Genomic DNA, 23,589 nt, shown 5'->3' on the forward strand with positions numbered 1-23,589 from the left:
GTTCTTTTATTTTAGTTGAGACGGTTTTCTAAGTCTCTCCACAAGTTGAACAAGTGTACACAGGCAACTACTCGCTTGTGTTTCCAGAAAGGGAAGCACGATCCCTGAGTGAACAGACAAAAATCAACTTTTACACACAAGGCAGCATGTAAAGGAGTACTGGCTTTTCTATATAAGACGTTTATTCAACAAAGGGGAGAAAGGTTTTCTGCAGAAAGGCTGTTAAAAGTAAGAGTTTCAGGAATTTACAAATTTATATGATGTGATTTTTTTCTCTTTCAAGAAACACAAGCAAGTCCAGTTGCCTATGTCCACCTGTACGAATTCTGAAGACACTATGACCAGGATGACTGACAATCTTCAGAGACAGCCAACTGGAGAAAAAAGATAAATGATGGGTAATGTAATAGGTATAAATCAATCTATCAAATTGTATTTGCATAGCCCATATTCACGAATCAAAATTTGCCTCAAAGTGATTTACAATGTGCGACATTCTCTACACTCTAAAGAAATCTAAGATAAACCCTTTTAAAAGAGGAAAAAAAAACATTGGATGTGTGTAGCAGAGTACATCCACAAAATAACAATATTTATCAAATTCATGAGAAAACATAAATGGGGAGGTTTATCACTATTTAAAGTATTTATACAGAAGAAAATGTCTGACAGAGATGAAGGAGAGCAGTAATGACAGCAGTATTTAGTTTTGCAGTATTCATACAATTGTGTTTTGCAATATCATAATAGACCAGAATCCCATAAAATATTAGTTTTTAATGTAATTATCAGTTTTCACATTTGTTGACTCTCTGGAAGATGTGTTGCTCGATCCACCTCAGTTGTGTGTCCATCCCTTCACATGCTCTCTTGTGTGTACACAGAGGTTCTTGTCTGTTCACTCAGGGCTTTTACGTCCCTGGATTCTTCCGCAGCTGCACATCTGGGTGAAGCAGTAAGAGCCATTCTGCAGAAAACCTTTTCCTCATTTCTTGAATAAACTCATCATATAGAAAAGTCAGCACTCGTTAGCATTGTAGCAGATTTTCCACCACATGCACCAATGTGAATTGCATCAGATAGGTCTTGATAAATTTTAAAAAAAACCTTCACTAAATGGATTAAATGTAAAGTTTCACAATTTGCTTAAAGACATTAATTTAAACAACTTCGCTTCTATGTAATAACACATGATCAACTCATGCGTAATTCATAATTCTACTCTTCATTCATGCTGTCTCTGCCACTGATCAGCTCATACTCTTTGATGAGATAGGATCATTAGTCGTGGCCTATCTTGAATACCCACTGAGTACATTTTCTTCCTGTTTGGTCTGACAGAGCATTCACTGTCTCTGTCGGTAACTTTCCATCCTGAACTGATATGTGACTCCTTCAAGGATCAACAATGGATCCATTTCATTCATCTCTTAGGCTGTAATCTGAAATAGCTTCTTATCTGCGTAAAGCACGTGACCCTCACAGCACAGATTATTCTCCAGCTAACACAGTAACACAGACATTCTTGTTCCAGGCTCTGATAACAAATAGAAAAATACTGGTCATGATTTTTTAAATAAAATCCACAACCAAAAATGTACCATTTAATGTAACTGTTAGATGTGACCGTTATCCAGCTTTGAACCAGCTCTGCAATCAACACAGAAAATATGTGTAAATGCAGCTGAGAAGCATTAGCATTAGAGTCAGATGATGAAACTTTGCAGACACAAAGACAGATCAGTGCGCTGGATTGATGCATAGATTTATGTATGTAATTAGATTTAATTGAGAATAAGTGGTTTTCAGAGACTGAGAGAACTCTGCCTGCAATCGGAATTTAGTTTTACATGACATCACCATCTGCCGATGGGGGTTTGCATATGTTTCTCATCATCTTGACATCAACAGAAGTAAAATGACGAAATGCACATTGACACAATAGTTTGTTGTGATAGAATGAACATCCTGTAAAATACATTTTACTTGTCAGTATACAACAAGTGGAAAGTTAGTAGTTCAGTGTGGAGTGTAATATGGATAATAGTAGTATGAATAATAGAAATATTAACCACAAACAACGCTGCACTGCATTTTGTAGACACTGAAACATACAAAGCAGAAGCACAGACATAAATAAGGACAAATGTGTTTCAATACAACATCCAAATCCTTGTGCATCTTCTCTGCTTCTCTCACTGGCATGAACACCTGTTGTTTTATCATCGCTACTTGGATGTGAAAGCAGTTAGTGAAAACCTCTGTGGCTGTGTTGATGAGTGATTGTGTCTCTACGTCAGTGTTTTCAAACCAGAAAGTTGTGACGAAGACTAGATTAAACATGTGGCTTCCCAACGACCACTGCGTGTCTTCATATTAAACAGCTTCACGGTGCCACAGTAACATATTTAAATACAGTATATTAACCACACATTTGTTTAACTGATTAAATAACTGACTTCTGTGAACACTTTTTTTTTTTTTTTGTCTTTTGAGGTTGTCAGTCAACATGTTTACATTCTAGGGTGAGCTGAGGTAACTGAGTTAAACAAACTGGACTCTGCTCACACTGACGCACAGATGTTTTAGCTTTGGAAGCAGCTGCTTTTGAAGCCTCGTCTTTGGTGCATCATGCTGGCTTTTCTTTGGAAATCCGCTGGCTTTTATCTCTTTACCATCTGGTGCTGTTTGCTAACCTACGTGTCACTTGAAGATGATCCAAAAATACCGGCCATCGCCAAATATTTCAACACAAAAGGGAGGTATGAGGAAGTGAACAAGTATCTCAGAGAGGACAAACTCGCAATCAACAGATCTATGTTACAACCTCCGTCTGCACACTGTCGTGAAATCTACCTGTTGGCCATAATAAGACACGGCACAAGATACCCGACGACCAAAAGCATCAAGGAGATTCAGCAGCTCTACAACATCATCCTGCACAATGCTTCAGGCGAAGAGAGCTGGCTGCGTGAGATCAAGAGCCAGTGGACGATGTGGTATACCGAGGACATGGACGGCAGGCTCGTCCAGAAAGGTGTGAGCGATCACAAGCATCTGGCCGTCAGGCTGTCAAAGCTCTTCCCCTCACTGGTTTCAGAGGAGAAGCTTCGAGGTGGATTCATCCAGTTCATCACCAGCTCAAAGCACAGATGTGTCAACAGCACCTTGTCCTTCAAGGCAGGACTGACACAGCTGTGGGATATCAAAGGTATGGCCATGAAAAAATGATGATGGTGATGTTGTTGTATGGATTTATGACTTAGCCGCCTTTTCAGCACAATCTTTTTTTTTTCCCAGATCAGGAGTTTGACCATGAAGAGAACGATTCTCTGATGAGGTTTTTTGACAAGTGCACCAGGTTCGTGCAGGAAGTTGATAACAACTCGTCAGCTGTGGCAGAGGTGAACAAGTTCAAGCAGGGACCAGAGATGAGGAGGGTCCAGGAGAAGATTGCTGACCGACTCAACGCCCCGTACAGTCTCATCACACACGGTCCTATCTCACTGTTAGAATTACCTCTCAAGAGCTTAACATGCACGGTGTTACGTGCATGTGCTCTACACATTTAGCCTTTATCAAAAGGATCCGTATGCTCAGTTGTCCCGGGATTCTTAAATGTCTGATCAAGACTATACGGTTTCTGACCAAGGGCTAATTTCCCTTCATGAAATAGTAATTAAATCAGCATTTTTACATCTAATTTAAGAAATGTAAAGTAATGGTGGTTGTGATGTGAAAGACAGTGTGAAGAACATCCCAGTGATCATTTCTGACACTAGATGGAGCTGTTTTCATATTTGGATGTAGTTAAGTCTCAGTCGTTTACCAGTTTATTTTGAATCTTGTTATGTAAGTTATTTAAATAGATTAAAGGTCACAATTATTAAGCAACTAATGTCTACCTCAGTGCTCCAGTTTTAGGACTGAGATAAAATACTTTTTGAGCAATAAAGTGCTTAATGTTGGAAACTGCACTGTGACTTTTCTGGTATCTCAGATTATTAAAATGGCAGCAGTTCCTCTGTAAATTCACCATTTAACATGTTATACCAACCTCTCTCCTGCAGATATGGCTGAAGCTGCATTTTACTTGTGTGCTTATGAATTTGCCATCAAGGAGGTGAACTCCCCGTGGTGTCAGCTCTTTGATGAGGAAGACGCAAAGGTAAACGAGCATCAGTGGAGTATACATTTAGGGAATATTTGTGTTTGAAAAGGATTATTCGTTGATGTTTATCCCAGTAAGGATGAATGGTATGTTTACCTGAATAATCTGACTTTTCACAGGTTTTTGTCAGAGAAAAAGTGCAGGTTTTACAATTGAGGTTAACAATGACTCTGTTCCATTCAAATGTCCCTGTCAACATTAACCTGAATCTGAAGCAGCTAAATGGAATTCGGCCATTTCATTTAAATTTGCACCTGTATTAAACATTTCTGAAACAGCCCTGAATTTAGAAATACAAAAATGCTTTGGAAACAAATGCATGTTCGATTCCACTGCGAGGGGTCCGTTTATTTATAGAGCTTTTTGTCACCAAGTGCACAACAGGATGTTTTTCTATTTAAGCAAATATTGTTTAGATTTTCCACAAAAAGGTCCTGAGGACTTTACAGAGGGAAAAGAAGAAACAGAGACGGGGTGAAAAGAAGCAGCATCCCTATCATCCGCAGGGTTAGTGTGAGGGTTATATTTAGAATTAGATTGTTTTGTCATCGAGTCATGGCAAAGCAGCACTTAAGATAGGCACCAGAGAGGCACTTTAGCTGATCTGATTTAGGTCAACTTGGGGCACATGAAAGTACAGAAACAACACAAAGCAACAAATAGCCCCAAATCATCTCCATATCCCACTGTTTGTTTCTAAAGAAGGAAGGTGACCTTATTCTCATAAGAATTAGTGTTTTGTGTCTCCTGTTACAGGCTGACCTAAAGCTCAGGCAGCATGAAATGCTACCTCACGTAAAACAAAAGTATAAAGCCCATCAACATACAGGCTAACTTTGAACTGTGCTCTAATAGGTTATGGAGTATGCAAGTGACCTGAGGGAATTCTGGAAAAGAGGCCATGGTTATGATATTAACAGAAAGTCGAGCTGCATTCTCTTCCACGATGTGTTTCGCCGACTGAACCATGCAGCCGGCGCTAACGAGTAAGTGATATTTAAAAGATGGAATGTAGGTTTTACAAGCTGAAGATCTTGACGAAACCCTTCATTGGAATCACTGGTTTTATCTGTTTGGTCCGACCATCTTAGTTTGTGTCCTACAGACGTATAAAATATGTGATGACATTACACATCCCCAAAAGTGAAGCCAAAGCATCTCCATCGCCCCTTTGGTGGCTGGGCGCTATATAGGTTATAAAGCCTACCTCCTCCATGTTAGTGGGTGGGGCATGGACCAAACTAAAATGTTTAAGTTCAGGTCAGATACAATTTTCTCATAGCTTGTATCTGGAATTTTATGTAATTCTGATCACAGATGCATGTTCAAGTTTTAATTTTGTTTTGTTATGGCCTTAATTTACAATAAATTCTGACCCCCTGTATGTGTCAGGTCTGGCCAGAAGGTGACTGAAGCAGTGACAGTGCAGGTCGGTCATGCAGACACTCTCCTGCCACTGCTCACCCTGCTGGGCTTCTTCAAGGACAGTGAAGCCCTGACATCTACCAACTACGCCACTCAGTCCCAACGCTCTTTCCGCACCAGCCACATGTTGCCATACGCAGCTAACTTACTGCTGGTGCTGTACGACTGTGGCAGAGGCGACTTGAGACTGCAGCCGCTGCTCAACGAGAAGCCTGTGACCTTCCCTGGTTTGGCGGAGCAGCAGGCCTCCATGCCGCTCTATCAAGACGTCAAAGCGCACTACAGAGAACTGCTCCAAGGCTGTGACTTTGAGGCAGAGTGTCACCTTTCACATTGATCACGTTGTGTCTTTGACACTTATTGTAATCAAGATTTTCTAAAGATTAAAAGTCCTGTTGTTACTTGTTTTCCGAGATGTTTTATTTTTATATAGCAAACCAGTTGGAAGGCTCCAAATTATATAATAAGCCTTTAATCGGTTATTACTGTTCATTTGAAAATATCACTTTTGCAGGGCAAAGGAAATTCTTCCTGAGGCCATTAACACAATGAATGGCAGTTTCATAATATCCCATTGTTGGCTGTGGCCTCATGGTGCCCCTATGATGGAATAATACAACCCTCCATGAGGTTTTCTGACAGTTCATGTCAGGCCTTTAATGTATTGATCATGATGATTTGGCGCAAACATGAGTCTTTTGGCCAGTTCCCCACTTTGATGATTCAGCCCAGGTCAATGTTCAGAGTCCATCAGATTGTTATGTCACCCCAGCGAAAGTTATTTGCTGCTTCTACAATCCTCTGCACTGATTGGTTGGGCAGTCCCACGTGATCGGTTTCGGTTCCGCACACAGACATCCCCGGTCATCCGGCTGCATCATGCCGATCTCTCCATGGGAACTCATTGTTGTTCATCTCATCACCATATCTAGCTTCTCCTGCTGTTTTCGTAACGATGTGACTTCAGAGGATGATCCAAGAATCCCCGCGATCGCCAAATATTTCAGCACCAAAGGGAGGTATGAGGAAGTGAACCCGCATCTCATCGAGGACATACTCGCTGTCAACAGATCTGTGCTTCAGCCTCCATTTGCACAATGTCGCGAGATTCATCTGACGGCCATAATCCGCCACGGCACCAGGTACCCGACGGCCAAAAACGTCAAGAAGATGCAGAAGCTGTACGAGCTCGTCAAGAGCAGAGCCTCCGGCGAAGAGAGCTGGCTGCGTGAGATCAAGAGCCAGTGGACGATGTGGTATACCGAGGACATGGACGGCAGGCTCGTCCAGAAAGGGATGAGCGATCACAAGCACCTGGCCGTCAGGCTGTCAAAGCTCTTCCCCTCACTGGTTTCAGAGGAGAAGCTTCGAGGTGGATTCATCCAGTTCATCACCAGCTCAAAGCACAGATGTGTCAACAGCACCTTGTCCTTCAAGGCAGGACTGACACAGCTGTGGGATATCAAAGGTAAGATCAAAGGGTGACGACCATCACTGTTTACCACTGAGATGTGTTTGCAATAACCTGTCTCGTCTTTTGTCTCTACCCAGATCAGGAGTTTGACCATGCAGTGAACGATGCGCTGATGAGGTTTTTTGACAAGTGCACCAGGTTTTTGGACGAGGTTGATAACAACCCCACAGCTCTGATAGAGTTGGACAAGTTCAAGCAGGGACCAGAGATGAGGAGGGTCGAGCAGAAGATTGCAGACCGACTGGGTGTCCCTTACAATACCGTCACAGCCGGTCAGTAATGGAGGAGGTTACCCTTATCCTTAATTTAGCAAAACACCAATCACATCAGTAAAGTATTGTACTGTTTGGCCCCCTGTCTCTCTCAGGTTCCAATCAAATTCAGTGATATGAAAGATGAGTTTCCTCACCTGTGCCCTACAATGGTATATGGTTGTCTGCATGTTGTGGTAATTTGAAGAAACAGAGGTTTATGTGATCAACAATTAAATGAATGAAGTATAATTAAAAAGGTGGTTTAACTAGAGTTAGACACAGTGCTTCTGTATTAGACAGGGGCACAAAATGACATAATAATGCAGGGCATATCTGATTCTGTAGATTAGTGTTGTAGTTTCCTAAACAAATTGACAAATATCAAAAATCAAAGATTAATCCTGATTCATGCCAACCCATCCCTGGTGTTGTATCTTTATGAGAGTCAGACCAAGAGGGGACTTTGGGGTTTTAGATGCTGATACAAGGGAGTAAAACATTTCCAATATACCTGGTGATAAATATTTTTAAAAAGTGGCAATGACTCCTTAAATGTTGTTATTAAACCCTAATGACAAAGACAGATAATTGAGGCTTGATATTTAACAGATTAGCCATACAATCTATTATGAATAACTATAACTAAAAAAGAAAATGGTAATATGTAGAACTTGAGGAACTTGAGGAACCTCCCAAAGAATTTACACTTCAGTTCCTCAATCAAGTGACCTGTCTAATAGCGCATTAGCAATAAATAGTATTCCATCATATGCAGAGCATCTCATTGGTCATATTTCACAGTGGGTATCTGCACAGTAGATGGAGCTGTTTTCTAATATAAAACTATCAAAGCTCCCGCACCAAGTTAGTAATTAACTGAAATTCAGTCTCTGTTCAGTTCAATACAAAGTAGTTATTATATTTTTAGGTTTCAGGAGGGAATAGATAATCTCCCAGTGCTTTCTCTTATGTTTTTTTTAAAGGGTGCCTGGCCTGTCCTATCTCACTAATTATTAACATTTATTGTAACCTTTCTCCTGCAGACATGGCTGAAGCTGCCTTTTATGTGTGTGCTTACGAGTTTGCCATCAAGACCGTGAACTCCCCCTGGTGTCGGCTCTTTGATGAGGTCGATGCACAGGTACGGGCCCTCTCACTTATTTAATCCTTGTATATTTGACATTGCATGTGAGGAGCAATGCCACCAGAGACACCGTAGTAGAGTCAAAACGTTGAATATATTTAACTTTTTGTATTTTGGTAAACCTGAATTTAAAGTAGCTGAGGTTGAAATGGGGCTATAAATTGACTTCTCTGTTTTTCCCATACAGATTTATATCAGCTTTTCTACTAAGTTAACTAAAGAATCCTGTATTACCTGCTAGCTGTTCTAGACACTTGTATTAGATAACGCATTATCTGCTTTGCTCCGGTATCCATTCACCGGGGCAACAATTTGGCATGATAAACATCACAAAGAGAGTTTTGTGTCTTGTGTTACTACCTGACTGAGCACTCAGGTGACATGAAATCCTTACGCAAGGACAGACTGACATATTAGTCTTTATATAAAGCCCCCTTCACACCCACACTAGCACCAATTTATCCTCTCTGCTTCAACAGGTTATGGAGTATACAAATGATCTGAAGCAATTCTGGAAAAGAAGCTATGGTTATGATATTAACAGGAAGTCGAGCTGCATTCTCTTCCATGATGTATTCAGTCGACTGGACAAAGCTGCCAATGAGAACCAGTGAGTAAAACTTCACTTCTCTCCTTCATGAAAATAAATGGTTGTGTTTGTTTGACCTAAACCTACAATGCATTAGCTGAAATTATGAATTGATCAACATTAAAGTAATCACCAATAATTTTGTAATTCAATCAAGAAAAAACACCCAAACCTACTATGGTTCCATTCTCTCCAACATGAGGATGTGCTGTTGTTGTAAATGGAATATATTTGTGTTGTCACTTGGACAAAACAAGACACTTGTGCTGCTTTCAGATCTGTACTTAAGTTATTACATTTTCTGAAATTTTGTCAGGAGGGAGTAGTGGTGGGCGATATAGCGTAGAAAATAATTTCACGGTATTTCAAGGAAATTTGCAATATTGATATTTAGGATGATATAGAAAAACAAAATACTGAACTCTTTATCTGTGACTGCAGCTTGCAGGCAGCAGCATTTATTAGTGCAAACTAAATTAAGGGAATTTTCCATCCAATAGCAATGTACAGACGATGGGCAAATCACGACAGTCTATTCCAGTTATTGTGAGTGTTGGCTTTGACAACATTGGCACTGCTGTCTGTTGTCACACACTGTGTGTCCTCTTCCACGAGCTAGGAAAACTCCCTTAAACCACTCGCAATGTTTTCGCCCGTGTGATCCTCGGGAAAGACACTTATCTCAAAGCAGGAGTTGTGCAGCTTCCAGTCGACGGTGTGTTTATCGCTTCAAGTGGTGAAACAATTAGTTGTGTTAACACTTTTCCTGCTCCCCCTAGTAAAATGTGCAGAGAATGCCCAAGGGAGCCCATGTGAGAATGTAGTATGTATAATCAAACTCTTCTTTTTCTGGAGTTACTGGGGTCTGAAAATGGCTTTGGAGATCTTACCTTCAACTCTGGGAACCATGTCATGAACATTTTTTCAATACTGTCTGACATTTCATAGACTACAGAGAAAATAAAGATTAATCCGTGATGAAAATAATGTGTATTTGCAGTCGTAATTATACGTTTTTTAAATCCATCATATGCTAATGGGCCTGTGTCCATCACTGGGGCCAAGAACTGGCCAGCGCCTTCAGTACCTAAGCTTATCTGGACATGAAGGTTAACCTGAGGGCGAGGCAAAATATAACTAACCCTAACCCAGACTAAAGAGGAATGTGAGTAATGCACATCAGGTTCCATGGGCTCAGGGTCATGCATTCATCAGCAGTCAGATGTCTTGTTTTGTCTAAAGATGTTTACTTTTTGATGATTAGAAAACCAAAAATCTAAATGTTCCTCTATTCAAGAAGCAGGAGCCAGAGATTGTTTTGTGTTTTCACTTAAACATCTTCAACCATCATGATTAAAGTTGGTGCAAATAGACCCACTATCTACAATGCCTAGTGTTTGGTTTCAGGTTGATCTGAGTCTTGTGTAATTGTTTTTCTGACTTAACGACTGGATACTTTGATTAAACAATTATTGACATTTCTCAAACAGAGCCCATTCTGCGTTAGACCTGAGACTGATGTTGTCTGTGTTTTATGTCAGGTCTGGCCAGCAGGTGACTGAAGCAGTGACAGTGCAGGTCGGTCATGCCGAGACCCTCCTTCCACTGATCACCCTGCTGGGCTTCTTCAAGGACAGTGAAGCCCTGACATCTACCAACTACGCCACTCAGTCCCAACGCTCTTTCCGCACCAGCCACATGTTGCCATACGCAGCTAACTTACTGCTGGTGCTGTACGACTGTGGCGGAGGTGACTTGAGACTGCAGCCGCTGCTCAACGAGAAGCCTGTGACCTTCCCTGGTTTGGCAGAGCAGCAGGCCTCCATGCCGCTCTATCAAGACGTCAAAGCGAACTACAGAGAACTGCTCCAAGGCTGTGACTTTGAGACCGAGTGTCAGCTGTTCAAGCCTCCTGCTGAACTTTAGGCTGACTGGATGAAACCTGTAAAAGAAAGCATTGTATAGGCTTGATTGTGTTTTATCTGCAAGTGGTATGAAAATTGTGTCTATTTTAGGCTGGATGCAAATCATGAACATATCACTTTTGGCCAAAGAAGTATTTTTCAATCCAAAAAGCAGATTGGATGACTGACTGACCCCATGATGCCAGCCTCGGACTATAATTTCTGATGCAGTATTACAATTGCAGTACGGGTCATTTTTGCAAGTGTTCTTTCCATAGTTGCACAACTTGGAGCAGAAATTAAAGTTGTATTTTTGCAGTGAACATATTTGATATGTTTCTAAATTATCTAAATCTGTATTCATCACTGTGCTATTTTCTTGTTCCTAAAGAAGCACCCAAAGCATTTCCTGAACAGAACAATACAACTCATTACACCTTTGTGGTAAAACATATTTGGCGGGTTGGGTCCTTGTAATTACCTAGTGTCATATCAGTCTAAATGATGGGCTGTCACATAGACCTAACTCCAGTGAGCAAATGTGGTTAAGACACACACCCGAGGGGACGTTTGACTCGGAACACAGGCAAACACTGGGTTGAAATATGCGAAAAGTGGAGCAGCTCTTTCTACAGCCGGCAGGGATTATTAGACTGGCCTAAGGTGTGCAAGAGAGTAGCTGGCTGGAGGAAAGAATTTACCACGCCCAGAGAAATTGACCGTTATGCTGCAGGGTTTGACGCCTGAAAGTAGATGTAGATGCTTTTTACCCACATGTAGATATTGTGTATCTATTCATATATATTGTTTATCTACATGTAGATAGATAATATATATCTACATTTTAGAATATAGGACAGTATGGTATATATCCCTTGTACGTTTGAAGGTCTTCTGCACAATGTAAGTTACCAACTAACAGTAGATGTCAGCAGGTGTTTGGGTGTATGTGTGCGCCTTAGTGTCATCAAGGGCAAACTTGAGGGTGAGCTGAGGCTAAAGGTAAATCTGACATCTAGATATTATTTATCTACATGTATAGATCTACCACATAAAGTTAATGATTTACCAACCACCCATAAATCTACCATGAAAACCATTCAAAACTGGTAAAATATCAGTAAGTGTAACCCTTTGTGGAGATGATCTGTGTAGAGAGATAGTGTTTTATCAGCTGGGGTCTGTGTGAACATGGTTTGGACATTATTCATAGAATATGAACCAAAACTCCGGAGGTATTTTAAACTTGTTAACTATATACTACATGGGAAAGGGCTGATTAAAGCTAATTATAGTGTTGATATAAAACCACTGCTGCCCTTTAGCCACTTTAAAGCTAACTTCATGGAGCTAACCTGACACTTAGCTGAACGGCGGGGACTTGACGCTAGCTGACGTGTTTCTAACGGTCCGGTGACACTGACCTGCGGCGAGGGACCGGAGCTACAACTCCCGCTGCTCGGGGGAAGTGCTCCCGGGTTCCCGTGTGTCCATTTATCACCGTGCGGTAAAAAGGGGGACTTTCCACTCAACCTCCGACCCAGTCCCGAGGAGGTGCTCGGCCCCCGTGGAGTCGTTAGGGTATTGGTTCGTATCCGGCACGATATGCAGATTCCTGGAGGTCGGAGGAGGAGGAGAAGAGGAGGAGGAGAAGAGGAGGAGGAGGGAGGCCGGGCCAGCGGAATGCTACGTGTCTTGGAAGTCGCTATTAAAACCCCTCGGTCCTACTCCGAATAGCTCCCAAAAAGTGTTTGGAGGTTCGACCCGGTGCCGGCAGACACCAGCAGCAGCAGCTACCCCCTCCAGCCTCCGCGTCAAGGCCCGTGTGAGTGCGTGAAGCCCCCCGGTGTTCAGGAGTCCGTCGGCGGAGTCAACAACGCGAAATGTCCGGAGTGAAGAAGCTTCGCACGGTGAGTGAATCTGGGGACGAGACGTGGAGGGCGAAGTGTCACAAGTGCAGCGGCACGGATGGTGTTTGAATGTCGGGTTGTCACATCAGTGTCCTGTGAATAAATCTGTCTGTGTTCGACCGGGTTCTTACTTCTGAAGTCTGTACACACGTCAACACGCGTTTGACCCTGTTTTTTATTTTATTTTTTAAATCTCAGTTTTCTGCAATGCCATGTCCACTTCTTTCTTCGCCTCTGTCCCGCAGCACCTGGTGGGACACCCGGGGGCTGTGAGATGAGGTGATGCTGCACAGGAATGTTTGAATTCAAGTGGGAGAAGACAAACGAGAATTTGTCTGTTTTCTAAAAAAAAGCTCCATTCAAGCTGTGCAAAACTACTAACCCTCACTTTTTAAAATTGAATCGTATAAAATACCCTTTATACGTTTCTGCACTGTCCATTGCTCCACGATGAATCCAAATGCGTAAGTAAACTTGTCACTTGATTAGTTCAGACAACAATAGACTAATTGATGCTGGGAATAAACTTTAGTCGCAGCCATTCAATCAACTGTAATTGAATCCACACTATTTACTGTTTGGATTGTTTGGTTCCCAAAAGTCTTCGTGTTGCTTTGACCCAAACTCCACGATTGACTTGAGAAGTTTCAGGACGATTCATCCTCATGGTTTTACCTGTTGTGATTTCCGGAGAAAAAGGGGGATGTAGGCTGAGCTGGGAGCCAGAGGGAAGTTTCACAAGGTCCTCCAGATTAGTAACATGAGTTTATAGCACATTTCTTACGCAGGAATTCAGCTAAAAGTGCTTTTAAACTGGGCAGACGATTGTAAAAGACAGTAGAAACTTAAATATGGGATAGTTTAAAGGAAAGGGGGTAGGTTTGTTGAAGGTGTCTTCTGTGTTTGGAAGAAAAGAGCTGTTTGTCTACAGCAAAGTTGTGTAGGAGTGTATTTCCACAAACAATGAGCTGTGTGACATTGGATTATTATGTTCATCAGAGTATTTTTTCAATATTTACTGACTGTGTGTATAAGGTACATGAATATCAGAGGCAGGGCAGAAGTATGTGTATCTACAACCTTCTGTGTCTGTGACTGTCACACATTTGTTCCAACTCATCGATGGGATTATTACTTTTTCTATAATCCCTGCAATCTTATTGACCCCCTCCTCCTCCTCTAGGTCGTAAGACATAAAGTTAAAGTGTGATTTTCCCACTTCCTGGACTGAAACACACCTTTATGTGTGATGTGTCAAGGTCATGGAGTTTTACTGAAATTACATCGAATGTGCAAAATATTTTTCTTTAATGAAGCCACTAGATGGATGGAGGGGAAAAAGGGAGAGTGGGTGTGGAGGTCGAACCTGTGGGCACGAGGAGCACTGCCACATCATCGCTGGGCTGCAGGCAGCACACTAGACACATTGTGCAGTCAGTCGTCTCCCTCCCTCCATCCCGGCCATGCCGCCCTTCTCTACCCCTCCCCTGTGGAAGTCAATACAGCCCCATTCATCCACAGCCCTGCTCCACACAGTCACCATAGTCCTGCCATGCTTAACTGAGCTCCAAGTCATATGTGGTAGTTTGCATGAAGCAGCATTGAGTCTCGTCTGAGAGCGAAATCTTGCAGGATGAAGGAATGAAGTTTTTTTTCTGTAGATGGATGATGTCTTAATAAGCAGAAGTATGTATTCTCAATACCAGATGCATCTCAGCCACAGTGGCCACTTGTCATCAGTCTTTAGGTGGAGCTCAGCTATTGGACAAATATATCAAATGTAACCTTGGCTCATCTCGCCAAAACCATTGTTGTGTCTTCCCATATCTCTCAGTGTCATAAGTGTGCCCTCTTGTAAATATTTGCTTTTTATCTGACTTCCTAACGCAGCCTTGGGTCCTACAAATACTTCTGTATAGAGAAAAGTGGTGGGTTTAGATAATCTTCCTCTGGCTTCACTCTACGTACTAGGCACAACAAAATAAGCGCAGTGACATTATTTATTGCAGCACCTCAATTACTGTTGGCCTGTTTTCTCCGTCAAGCTATCTGTATTATTTGTAATTACCCAGAGACTTTCGGGTTTGCCTCTGTTTGAGCCTTGTTCTTCTGTTTCAGGACCTCAACAGGTCCACCAACGTGGTGTACCAGGCCCACCATGTCACTCGGAGCAAGAGAGGGCAGGTTGTGGGCACCAGGGGAGGCTTCAGAGGCTGCACCATCTGGCTCACAGGTAAATCTCCATAGTCTTAAATGAGATCCACCCACTGGTCCTGAGGACATTCCTCTGCCACTCGGGAACCATACGCTGAATAATATTTGATCTGATGTGTGTTATTTAAAACACACTGCAAAACCGTCACACTTATATGTCTTTATTGCATTTCCCCACTAGGTTTGTCTGGTGCCGGGAAGACCACCATCAGCTTTGCCCTGGAAGAGTATCTCGTATCGCACGCTATCCCCTGCTACTCGCTGGACGGAGACAACATTCGCCATGGCCTGAACAAAAATCTGGGCTTCTCCCCTGAAGACCGCGAGGAAAACATCCGCCGCGTGGCCGAGGTGGCCAAACTATTTGCTGACGCTGGGCTCGTTTGCATCACCAGTTTCATCTCTCCTTTTGCCAAGGTCAGAAAACCTCAAGAGTTACCGTCATGTGGTGGTGCATACACGATTTATCAGCAGTCTCAAATGAAACACTTGACGTTGTATTTAATTGAAATATATGATCTATTTTCTCATCCACAGGATCGTGCTGAGGCACGGAAGATCCATGCGAGCGCCGGGCTTCCCTTTTTCGAGGTGTTCATCCACGCTTCCCTTGAGGTGTGCGAGAGCAGGGATGTGAAAGGACTCTACAAGAAGGCTCGTGCTGGAGAAATTAAAGGTTTGTTTGATTGTCGCTTGTGTAAACATTCTCCCAGTTTTTAACATGCTGGCACTCAAAGCAAATAATAAGATGCCAAGCCCTTTTAACAAATATATACGGTAGTTCTCTTCATGATGTGGTTTATGCTGTGTTTGATACAAATGAGCATGGATTTGTCATTGATAGTTCTTTCCATGGTTTTACATGTGTTGTTAGGCTTCACTGGGATCGATTCAGGTTATGAGCGGCCTGAGGCACCAGAGCTCGTATTGAAAACCGGAGAGCTCTCAGTGAACGAGTGCCTCCGCCATGTGTTGGAGCTGCTCAGGGACCAGGTGGGTGTGACAAGACAAGACGGTCAAAAACACCAGCAAAATGTGTCCACATTTGTAAATAACAGAAGGACTTGCTTTGCTGCACTTACTGTCACAAACAAGTAACCTCTCAAGATAATTCATTATTCTGTCTTCTGTGAAAGACACAGGTTTCACATGTGTGCAAAGGATCCATTACAAGTTCTGTCAATATCAAATGCAAATAGCTACTAGGCGTTGGCACTCAGAGTAATACATCCCCATCTAAGGCTGCTTAATGCTGCTTGACACAAGGCAAGTTCCGTGTCGTCAAGGGTAGAGCTGTGGTGGCTGGCTTTCTAAAACCAAACAGTGATTGTAGATTCTAAATGTGCACAAGATCTTTTTGTCTGTTGTCAATCATAGGTCTTCCAGTCCAGACTTGAAGACTTTCACAACATATGTGAGAAGTTTCTCTGAAATAACCAGACTCAGAGAACTTCCTGGGAACAGTGAGATGATGTTTAGTTACTCACTTCAAATGACTCAGAGTGGTGATGGTGGATCATTGCAGCAGAAAGAATGAATCAGCCGGGGAAAGGAACTACCACACGCGCCCACTAAGCACTTTACTAGGAGGGCGTAAGTAACGCTGGGCAGACGTCCTCATCTCTTTGTGGCTCAGATTCCACAAAATGTTGGAAACTTTCCTCTGAGAATCTGCTCACTGTTGGCATGACAACAACATTCAAGCTGCCAGTCTGCTCTCCCGCCCAATGACTGTAGACAAAGATGGTTGACGCGTCTCTGCTTCCTCCCACTGTAAAAAAATGAAGCTATAATATCCCTGATGCGACAGCTGCCATCTTGCACTGATGACATCATATATGATATAGATAGACCAATCACGAGTCGGGCTCAGCTGTCAATCATAACGTGTCACTGAGATCCCGTTTTCTTTTCCACACATTCTAATATTTGATGTGAACATTAACTGATCTCCTGACCTGTTTCTGCATCATGTCATGCATCACACTACTGCCACATGGTTTGCTGTTTGAAAATTGAGTGAGTGAGCAGGTGTAAAGGTGTTCCTAATAAAGTGCTCAATGGGTGAAGGCATACACTCCAAATCTAAACATATGTTATTGAAATAAAGTTGCTGTTTACACAAAAATGTTTACGTATTCTGTTGCACAGATACAGACACAGTGTTTAATTGATATTATTAATTATATATCACTGGGGTCACTTTCTATAATTGTGTTACAACCAAACGACAAAAAGTCAATCAATTTTAATTACTCTTCTTGACAATAATACAGCGATATTCCGGCTGTACAAATACACTTGAAGGACGAAAAGAAGCCTTGTGCTGCCATGACTCAAGCTTTGCTTTGCTGATAAAGTAAATGTTTACTAAGCACATAAGCTTAAGGTTACATTTGAAATAAACATTGCTGTGTCAACTCTGGGGTTTTGTATGAATTCAGCCTTTTGTAACCTCCAGCTTTGAAGATGGGAATGTTTTTCTTTCTTCTGGTTTAACTATGGCCCAGAGGCAAACTGTCGGTTTCTGTCAGTTTGTTCTGTAAAACAAGTGTAAGGAGTTCGGTTTGTGGAAGGAAGGCAACAGGGATTATTAATGTCTTTGAGGGAAATCTGGGGAAAGGAATAAAGGCTGATGAGCAGTGCAGAAAGTTCATCACCATATCTGAGCTGTCCTTGCAAAATGAGCATTTGATTTCACCAAGTCACAGTGGCCACATACCACTAGTCTTCATGTGGAGCTGCTTTATTGGACAAATATATCTAAACCTTGGCTTGTCTCGCCAAAACCATTGTTGTGTCTTTACTATATGTCCCTTAAGAGTCAGAGTGCCCTCAACCTTGGGTATTATGAATACTGCAATAGAACACAAATATTTGGTGGATTTAGATAATCTACCTCTGACCTTACTCTATGTTCTGTCATCATCGGTTAAATAGTGAAAAATAAAACAAAAAACTAACAAAATAGACCCAAACCATTCAAATGTCCATAAGAGCCTCAAACTGTTCCAGGCACATTTAAGCTTTCTCATCTTTAAATAGTGACAGATTAAGATTTGTTGCCACTGAATTACAGGAAACTAGCTAATCTGATGCAGTGATACAAAACCGAGTGCAGCCTTTGGCATTGAGGTTTTCGTAAAGTTTCATTCTAACTTTGAGTGCCACTCATCAAGCGCTTGGGTCTGACAGCCTGAGGATAAATAGGCTACAGAACAAGTCAAACGTGCAACTTAATTGCTCTGTTTATATAGTATCTGTCCCTGCCTGTCTGTGGGAATTTGTACAAAATAACTACAGTAAACATATGGTAGACATCTGCTGATAATAGAGAGACAATCTAAAGCTTGTATTGACCAGATAATTTATATCATATGATGAATAACCTCATGGATGAAAATGTATTAATATCACAGTTCCACATGCTAACGTGTGACCATTTAGGGATTCACTTATTCTTATATTTGAATATATCCAAACTATTTCTGCTACCATTTTTGATAATCAATCATTTGAGTCAGTTTTTTTATGCAGAAATCCAACAAATTTCCTGATGACATACAGTACATAAGCAATTTGAACGTGTCATTTCGGGCTCTGAGAAATTGTGATGACCTGTTTATCACTATTTTTCTCCACCTTTCATAGACCAAAAGATGAATAAAGAAATGAATAATCAGATTAATGTTCCCTTTTCTCCCTGTACATAGAGCATTGTACCGAACGAGATCATGGAGGACGTGAATGAACTCTTTGTTACGGAGAACAAGCTGAATCTTGCTGTGGCTGATGCAAACACGCTCCCCACCATCAGCATCACCAAGGTAACACACCACTCCAGCATGTAGGCTTCTTTTTTATCACACTGCAAATGGACACGGGGGTCAATACTGAACATGGCTCATGATGAGACCATAAACACTCCCTGTTTGGACCCTGTGTTCTAATGAACTGCTCTGACTTCCCTGGGCACTCATAAAGAAATAAAAGCCTGCCATCCATACAGCAGACACACACACTCACATGAGCGTCTACTCAAATCACTCTGCAGGCCAGTTCCCTGGAGGTGAATGAAGATTTCCACCAAAAGAAGTTTTGTTGTCTCCCAAAGTTTAGAGCGAGATGCCCATTTAACACCTCTTATAAAATACTTTTTAAATGTTGTTCAAGTAATTTCAGTATCCTCTTCCTGTTTTTATTCTTTGTCCACAGCTGGATCTGCAGTGGGTGCAGGTTTTGGCCGAGGGCTGGGCCAGTCCTCTGAAAGGCTTCATGAGAGAGAGAGAGTTCCTCCAGGTCTTACACTTTGGAAGCCTATTGGATGGTAAGAGACGACTAAACATTTACTGCCTGCAGGTTACCTTGATACCAGCCTGGTTTACAAGGTGGTGTCGACCTTTGGTCCCTTTTGTTTTCGAGAACTGAAGTGATATCATCCAGAAAAGATGAAAGGATGAGTGATTAGTGTGTTTATTGAATGTTTCATCCCACAGGATTATATATAGACGAACATACATTCATTCAAATAAAGACTTCTCACAGCAATTAGAAAAACAAACAATTTCTGCAAACTGTTTTGTGTTAATGTCCCTAAAGCAAATATTAGACTTGTGTGAATATGTGAAATGTGTTGTGTTAAGAAATACAGTTAAAAGCTTCCATTACAGTACATTGTCTGTCAATGTGCGAAGTGTGTATTTAACTTTTTTATTTTCAATTATTTTTGTAGTTAACTGTCAAATCTTTTTTTTTTTATTTCATATTTCAGTTGTATATATATTTCCTTTACCATTACATGTGTGAACAGCTTATCCATTACGTGAATCTTTCTGCTATTTTATTTAATGCGATATTCAGGGTTCCCAGTTGACTCAATATTTGTAGAGATATTCTTCAAACTAAATTGCCTTTTCTATTCTATCTCTGCATCCTCTTCTGTCTCAGGTGGGACCATCAACTTGTCCGTTCCCATCGTGCTGCCCGTCAGCACCGAGGTCAAGCAGGAGCTGGACGGCTGTGCGGCAGTCGCTCTGGAGTACCAGGGCCTGCGAGTGGCTATTCTCAGGAACCCAGAGTTCTACATACATCGCAAGGAGGAACGTTGTGCCAGACAGTGGGGCACCACTTGTCCACAGCACCCGTACATTAAGGTAATAAGACATCACATGTCTATGACGCACACAGTTTTAATATCAGTGTCTGCCACATGATTACGCAGCTCGCTGCAGGATCTGAGCACCTATATCATTGTTTACTTTTGTCAATATTGAACTCTAACAAAACTAATTGTAATTATAGGTTAATATTTGAGTCAGTAAAAAAATGTAATGTTCCCTGTTGATCATCTTGTGCAGATGGTTATGGAGGGAGGTGATTGGCTGGTGGGCGGCAACCTGGAGGTGATGGAGCGAATCAAATGGAACGATGGACTCGACCAGTACCGACTTACTCCACAGGAGCTCAAGCAGAGGTTCAAAGACATGAAAGCAGGTTAGAAAGTGTATTACTCACAAAACTACGTGATGATATTGATTAAAGAACAAAATGACATAGAATTTGTTGTAAGTCGCTAAAGATGAGACACATAATTTAAACATCACAGCGAGGGGAAAACATAAATAAACCATAACATGAGAGCAACATTTTGAGCAGTTAACCATTTCTCTTTCAGAAGAACTTGACAAAAGGACCAGATGAAAATATAAAATGGTAAATTTAAAGCTGCATGCTGCTGTTTGTGATTCATGGTCAGTGGAGACACAGAACAGTATCTGATTGAGGAGCACTGAACCATAAAGTCTCACTCACCCTTTGACTTTGACGTGAATGCTGTGATCAACATTGTGTCATTTATGGATCCGCACAGTGCAATGTGTATTTTGGTTGTTTTTGTTTTGCAGTATTCTGTGTTGCCGGTGCAAGCATGTTGTGATGAGCACTGAACAGATTCACCTCCGTATGAAAAGTCCAGAACCAACAATATCCATCGCTCGATACTTTCCATCTTCCCGAACCTGTGTCTCAGACACACGTGTATTAGTTTCTACTAAGGAACTAAATGGTTCAAAAATGGTTCAAAAACGTAAACTTTTATTGATAAAGTAGAGTGGCTGATTTCCTGTAACAGCTGGACTCTGATCGGAAGTAATTGATGCCACATTTATGAAACAAAGTCCATTGGAGTTATGTAAAAGGCATGATGAGCATGTTTGCTGTGACACGTATTACAATGCACCAATCATGTCATGTTCAAATACTGTAACTCTGCTGCCATTATGAGTTTTTATGTGAACCTTATTTTGTGCTCCTGCATGTTGTTCTCCGCAGATGCCATATTTGCATTCCAGCTGCGTAACCCCGTCCACAACGGTCACGCCCTTCTGATGCAGGACACCAAGCGGCGTCTGCTCGAGCGAGGATACAAGAACCCAGTCCTCTTACTGCACCCGCTGGGCGGCTGGACCAAAGATGATGACGTGCCTCTGGAGTGGCGCATGAAGCAGCATGCTGCTGTGTTGGGGGAGGGAGTTCTGGACCCAGCAAACACCATTGTTGCCATCTTCCCCTCACCTATGATGTATGCTGGACCCACAGAGGTGAGAGGCTGTGTTGCAGTAGCACACTGTTTCAGAGGTATGAGACTGAATATTAAACTGAATGTCTTCCAATTTCTCAACAGGTGCAGTGGCACTGTAGATCCAGAATGATCGCAGGGGCAAACTTTTACATTGTCGGCCGAGACCCTGCAGGCATGCCTCACCCAGAGACTAAACAGGACCTATATGAACCCACCCATGGAAGCAAGGTCCTCACCATGGCCCCGGGCCTCACCTCTGTGGAGATCATCCCCTTCAGGGTAGCCGCCTACAACAAGACCAAGAAAGCTATGGACTTTTACGACAAAGAGCGGTGAGTGACATGTCAATGTGGAAGCTTGAATGTGTTTTAGTCCTCTGCGCAAAAATTAAAAAGGACAAAGTGCAGTAGATCATAAACGCTGCTACTTTACTTCACTGAGTCATTTTCTTAAATTAGAACACGTCACCACTTTATTTGACTTCCTGTGAAATTCTGATACAGCATCGCATAACATCCTCCTACACACCAACGTTTTCAACCAACACATGAATTCCATGAAACTGCGAACCATCTAAGACTCCACATCCTGTCCTAGCAGACTGTAGTATAAATCCCTCCTTTGATATTTCCTCTTCAGCCTCATCAATACTGTGAATTGTGTAAACATTGTAATATCTGAAGTTACCACAATGCTTCTCATACCGTCACTCTCTGACTCCCTCTCTTAGACACTCTGAGTTTGAGTTCATCTCTGGAACCAAGATGAGGAACTTGGCTCGCAGCGGAGAGAACCCGCCCGAAGGCTTCATGGCCCCCAAGGCCTGGAAGGTGTTGGTGGATTACTACACCTCTCTTCAAAAGGACAAGTAATCCCCACAAGGTTCAGATCCCCAGTCAGTAGTAGTATACAATAAACCCATACAGTTAGTTTTTTAAAGGAGATAGGTACGCATTTTATCCTTCGTCTTAGGGGTGTTTTAGATTATTCTTGTATCCTTCTTATATTTAGAGTGATAAATGTAGATTTATATGAATAATGAGTAATTCTGACTGGAGTGGGTGTTCAGTTAAAGCACTACATTTTTACATTTCTATAAAACTATGTGATCGATAATCCCATTGTATGTTTAAAATATGCATATTAACTTAAAACTATGTATTTTAAATAATTAGTCAACTTTTTCTTTTTTTGAAGTTTAGAAGCACATCCCAATACATGGAAATCATTTTTTTAATATTTAAATCTGAATAACCTTGATATGTAGATTTCACTCGTTTACATCATGTTATGTCATGGTCTGTCAAGCTATTAGCTCAATGGAAGTCACCTGCGATTTCAACATTACCTACGGTGCCTGTATATTTTACGTGTATGGATGTTAATCAATTCATCAGGTTAAGGTTTCCTATTGTTGTGAAACACGACATTGATGTTTTTATAATGTGAAAGTGCCTTTCTCTCAAATGTCCACATTATAAGTGAGGACTTGTTTGAAACGCCTCTTGAGATTTGTGTGATGTTATGAAGTGGGCTTGTGCATTCATGTAAGAAAGATCTGATTAAGGAAATTTAAATAAGTTTATAAAAATGCAGTAATAAAGAAAACGACTTTGTACTGTATGCTGAAGCAGGAATGTTTTTTTTGTCTGTCAGATCTGTTCAGATATTTTTTTGTGTGCTACTGGTTGTGCAACATACCTCACATTATTAACTTCTGTCTGTACAAAGTGGGTGTTATCAATTTAAGGTTAAAGGCTGAAGTCGACTGGGCAATGTGTCACTGGGCGTTCGCAAAGGCAATAGTACAATGCGGCCATCTGGTGGCTAGAACTGGTAATGGAAAATACACCCCAAAAAAGCTGCAGACAAAGTACATGAATGTAAAAAGGGCACAGTCACTTTGTGTTTCTTGAATAGGGGG

General features: G+C 41.7%; 3 protein-coding genes across 3 annotated transcripts; all 3 read left to right on the plus strand.

Moving 5' to 3' along the window:
• Positions 1-2,516: 2,516 nt before the first annotated feature.
• LOC118118837 (multiple inositol polyphosphate phosphatase 1) lies at positions 2,517-5,997 on the plus strand. The gene is made up of 5 exons (XM_035172252.2): positions 2,517-3,211; positions 3,301-3,495; positions 4,071-4,168; positions 5,027-5,157; positions 5,564-5,997. Exons 1-5 carry the CDS (start codon positions 2,632-2,634, stop codon positions 5,931-5,933), a joined length of 1,374 nt encoding a protein of 457 aa, XP_035028143.1. The 5' UTR covers positions 2,517-2,631; the 3' UTR covers positions 5,934-5,997.
• A 417-nt stretch (positions 5,998-6,414) lies between these two features.
• LOC118118836 (multiple inositol polyphosphate phosphatase 1) lies at positions 6,415-11,284 on the plus strand. The gene is made up of 5 exons (XM_035172251.2): positions 6,415-7,064; positions 7,148-7,342; positions 8,368-8,465; positions 8,948-9,078; positions 10,599-11,284. The coding sequence occupies exons 1-5, from the start codon at positions 6,476-6,478 to the stop codon at positions 10,981-10,983; spliced, it is 1,398 nt and encodes a 465-aa protein (XP_035028142.1). The 5' UTR covers positions 6,415-6,475; the 3' UTR covers positions 10,984-11,284.
• A 1,048-nt stretch (positions 11,285-12,332) lies between these two features.
• Positions 12,333-23,288, plus strand: LOC118119521 (bifunctional 3'-phosphoadenosine 5'-phosphosulfate synthase 2). Its single transcript, XM_035173607.1, has 12 exons — positions 12,333-12,871; positions 14,990-15,104; positions 15,267-15,502; positions 15,623-15,761; positions 15,960-16,078; positions 18,799-18,912; positions 19,301-19,412; positions 20,033-20,238; positions 20,443-20,578; positions 21,416-21,684; positions 21,768-21,997; positions 22,396-23,288. The coding sequence occupies exons 1-12, from the start codon at positions 12,845-12,847 to the stop codon at positions 22,535-22,537; spliced, it is 1,845 nt and encodes a 614-aa protein (XP_035029498.1). The 5' UTR covers positions 12,333-12,844; the 3' UTR covers positions 22,538-23,288.
• The last annotated feature ends 301 nt before the right edge of the window (positions 23,289-23,589 follow it).

Source organism: Hippoglossus stenolepis, chromosome 12, assembly GCF_022539355.2.
Source record: "Hippoglossus stenolepis isolate QCI-W04-F060 chromosome 12, HSTE1.2, whole genome shotgun sequence".
Taxonomy (NCBI): Eukaryota; Metazoa; Chordata; class Actinopteri; order Pleuronectiformes; family Pleuronectidae; genus Hippoglossus; species Hippoglossus stenolepis.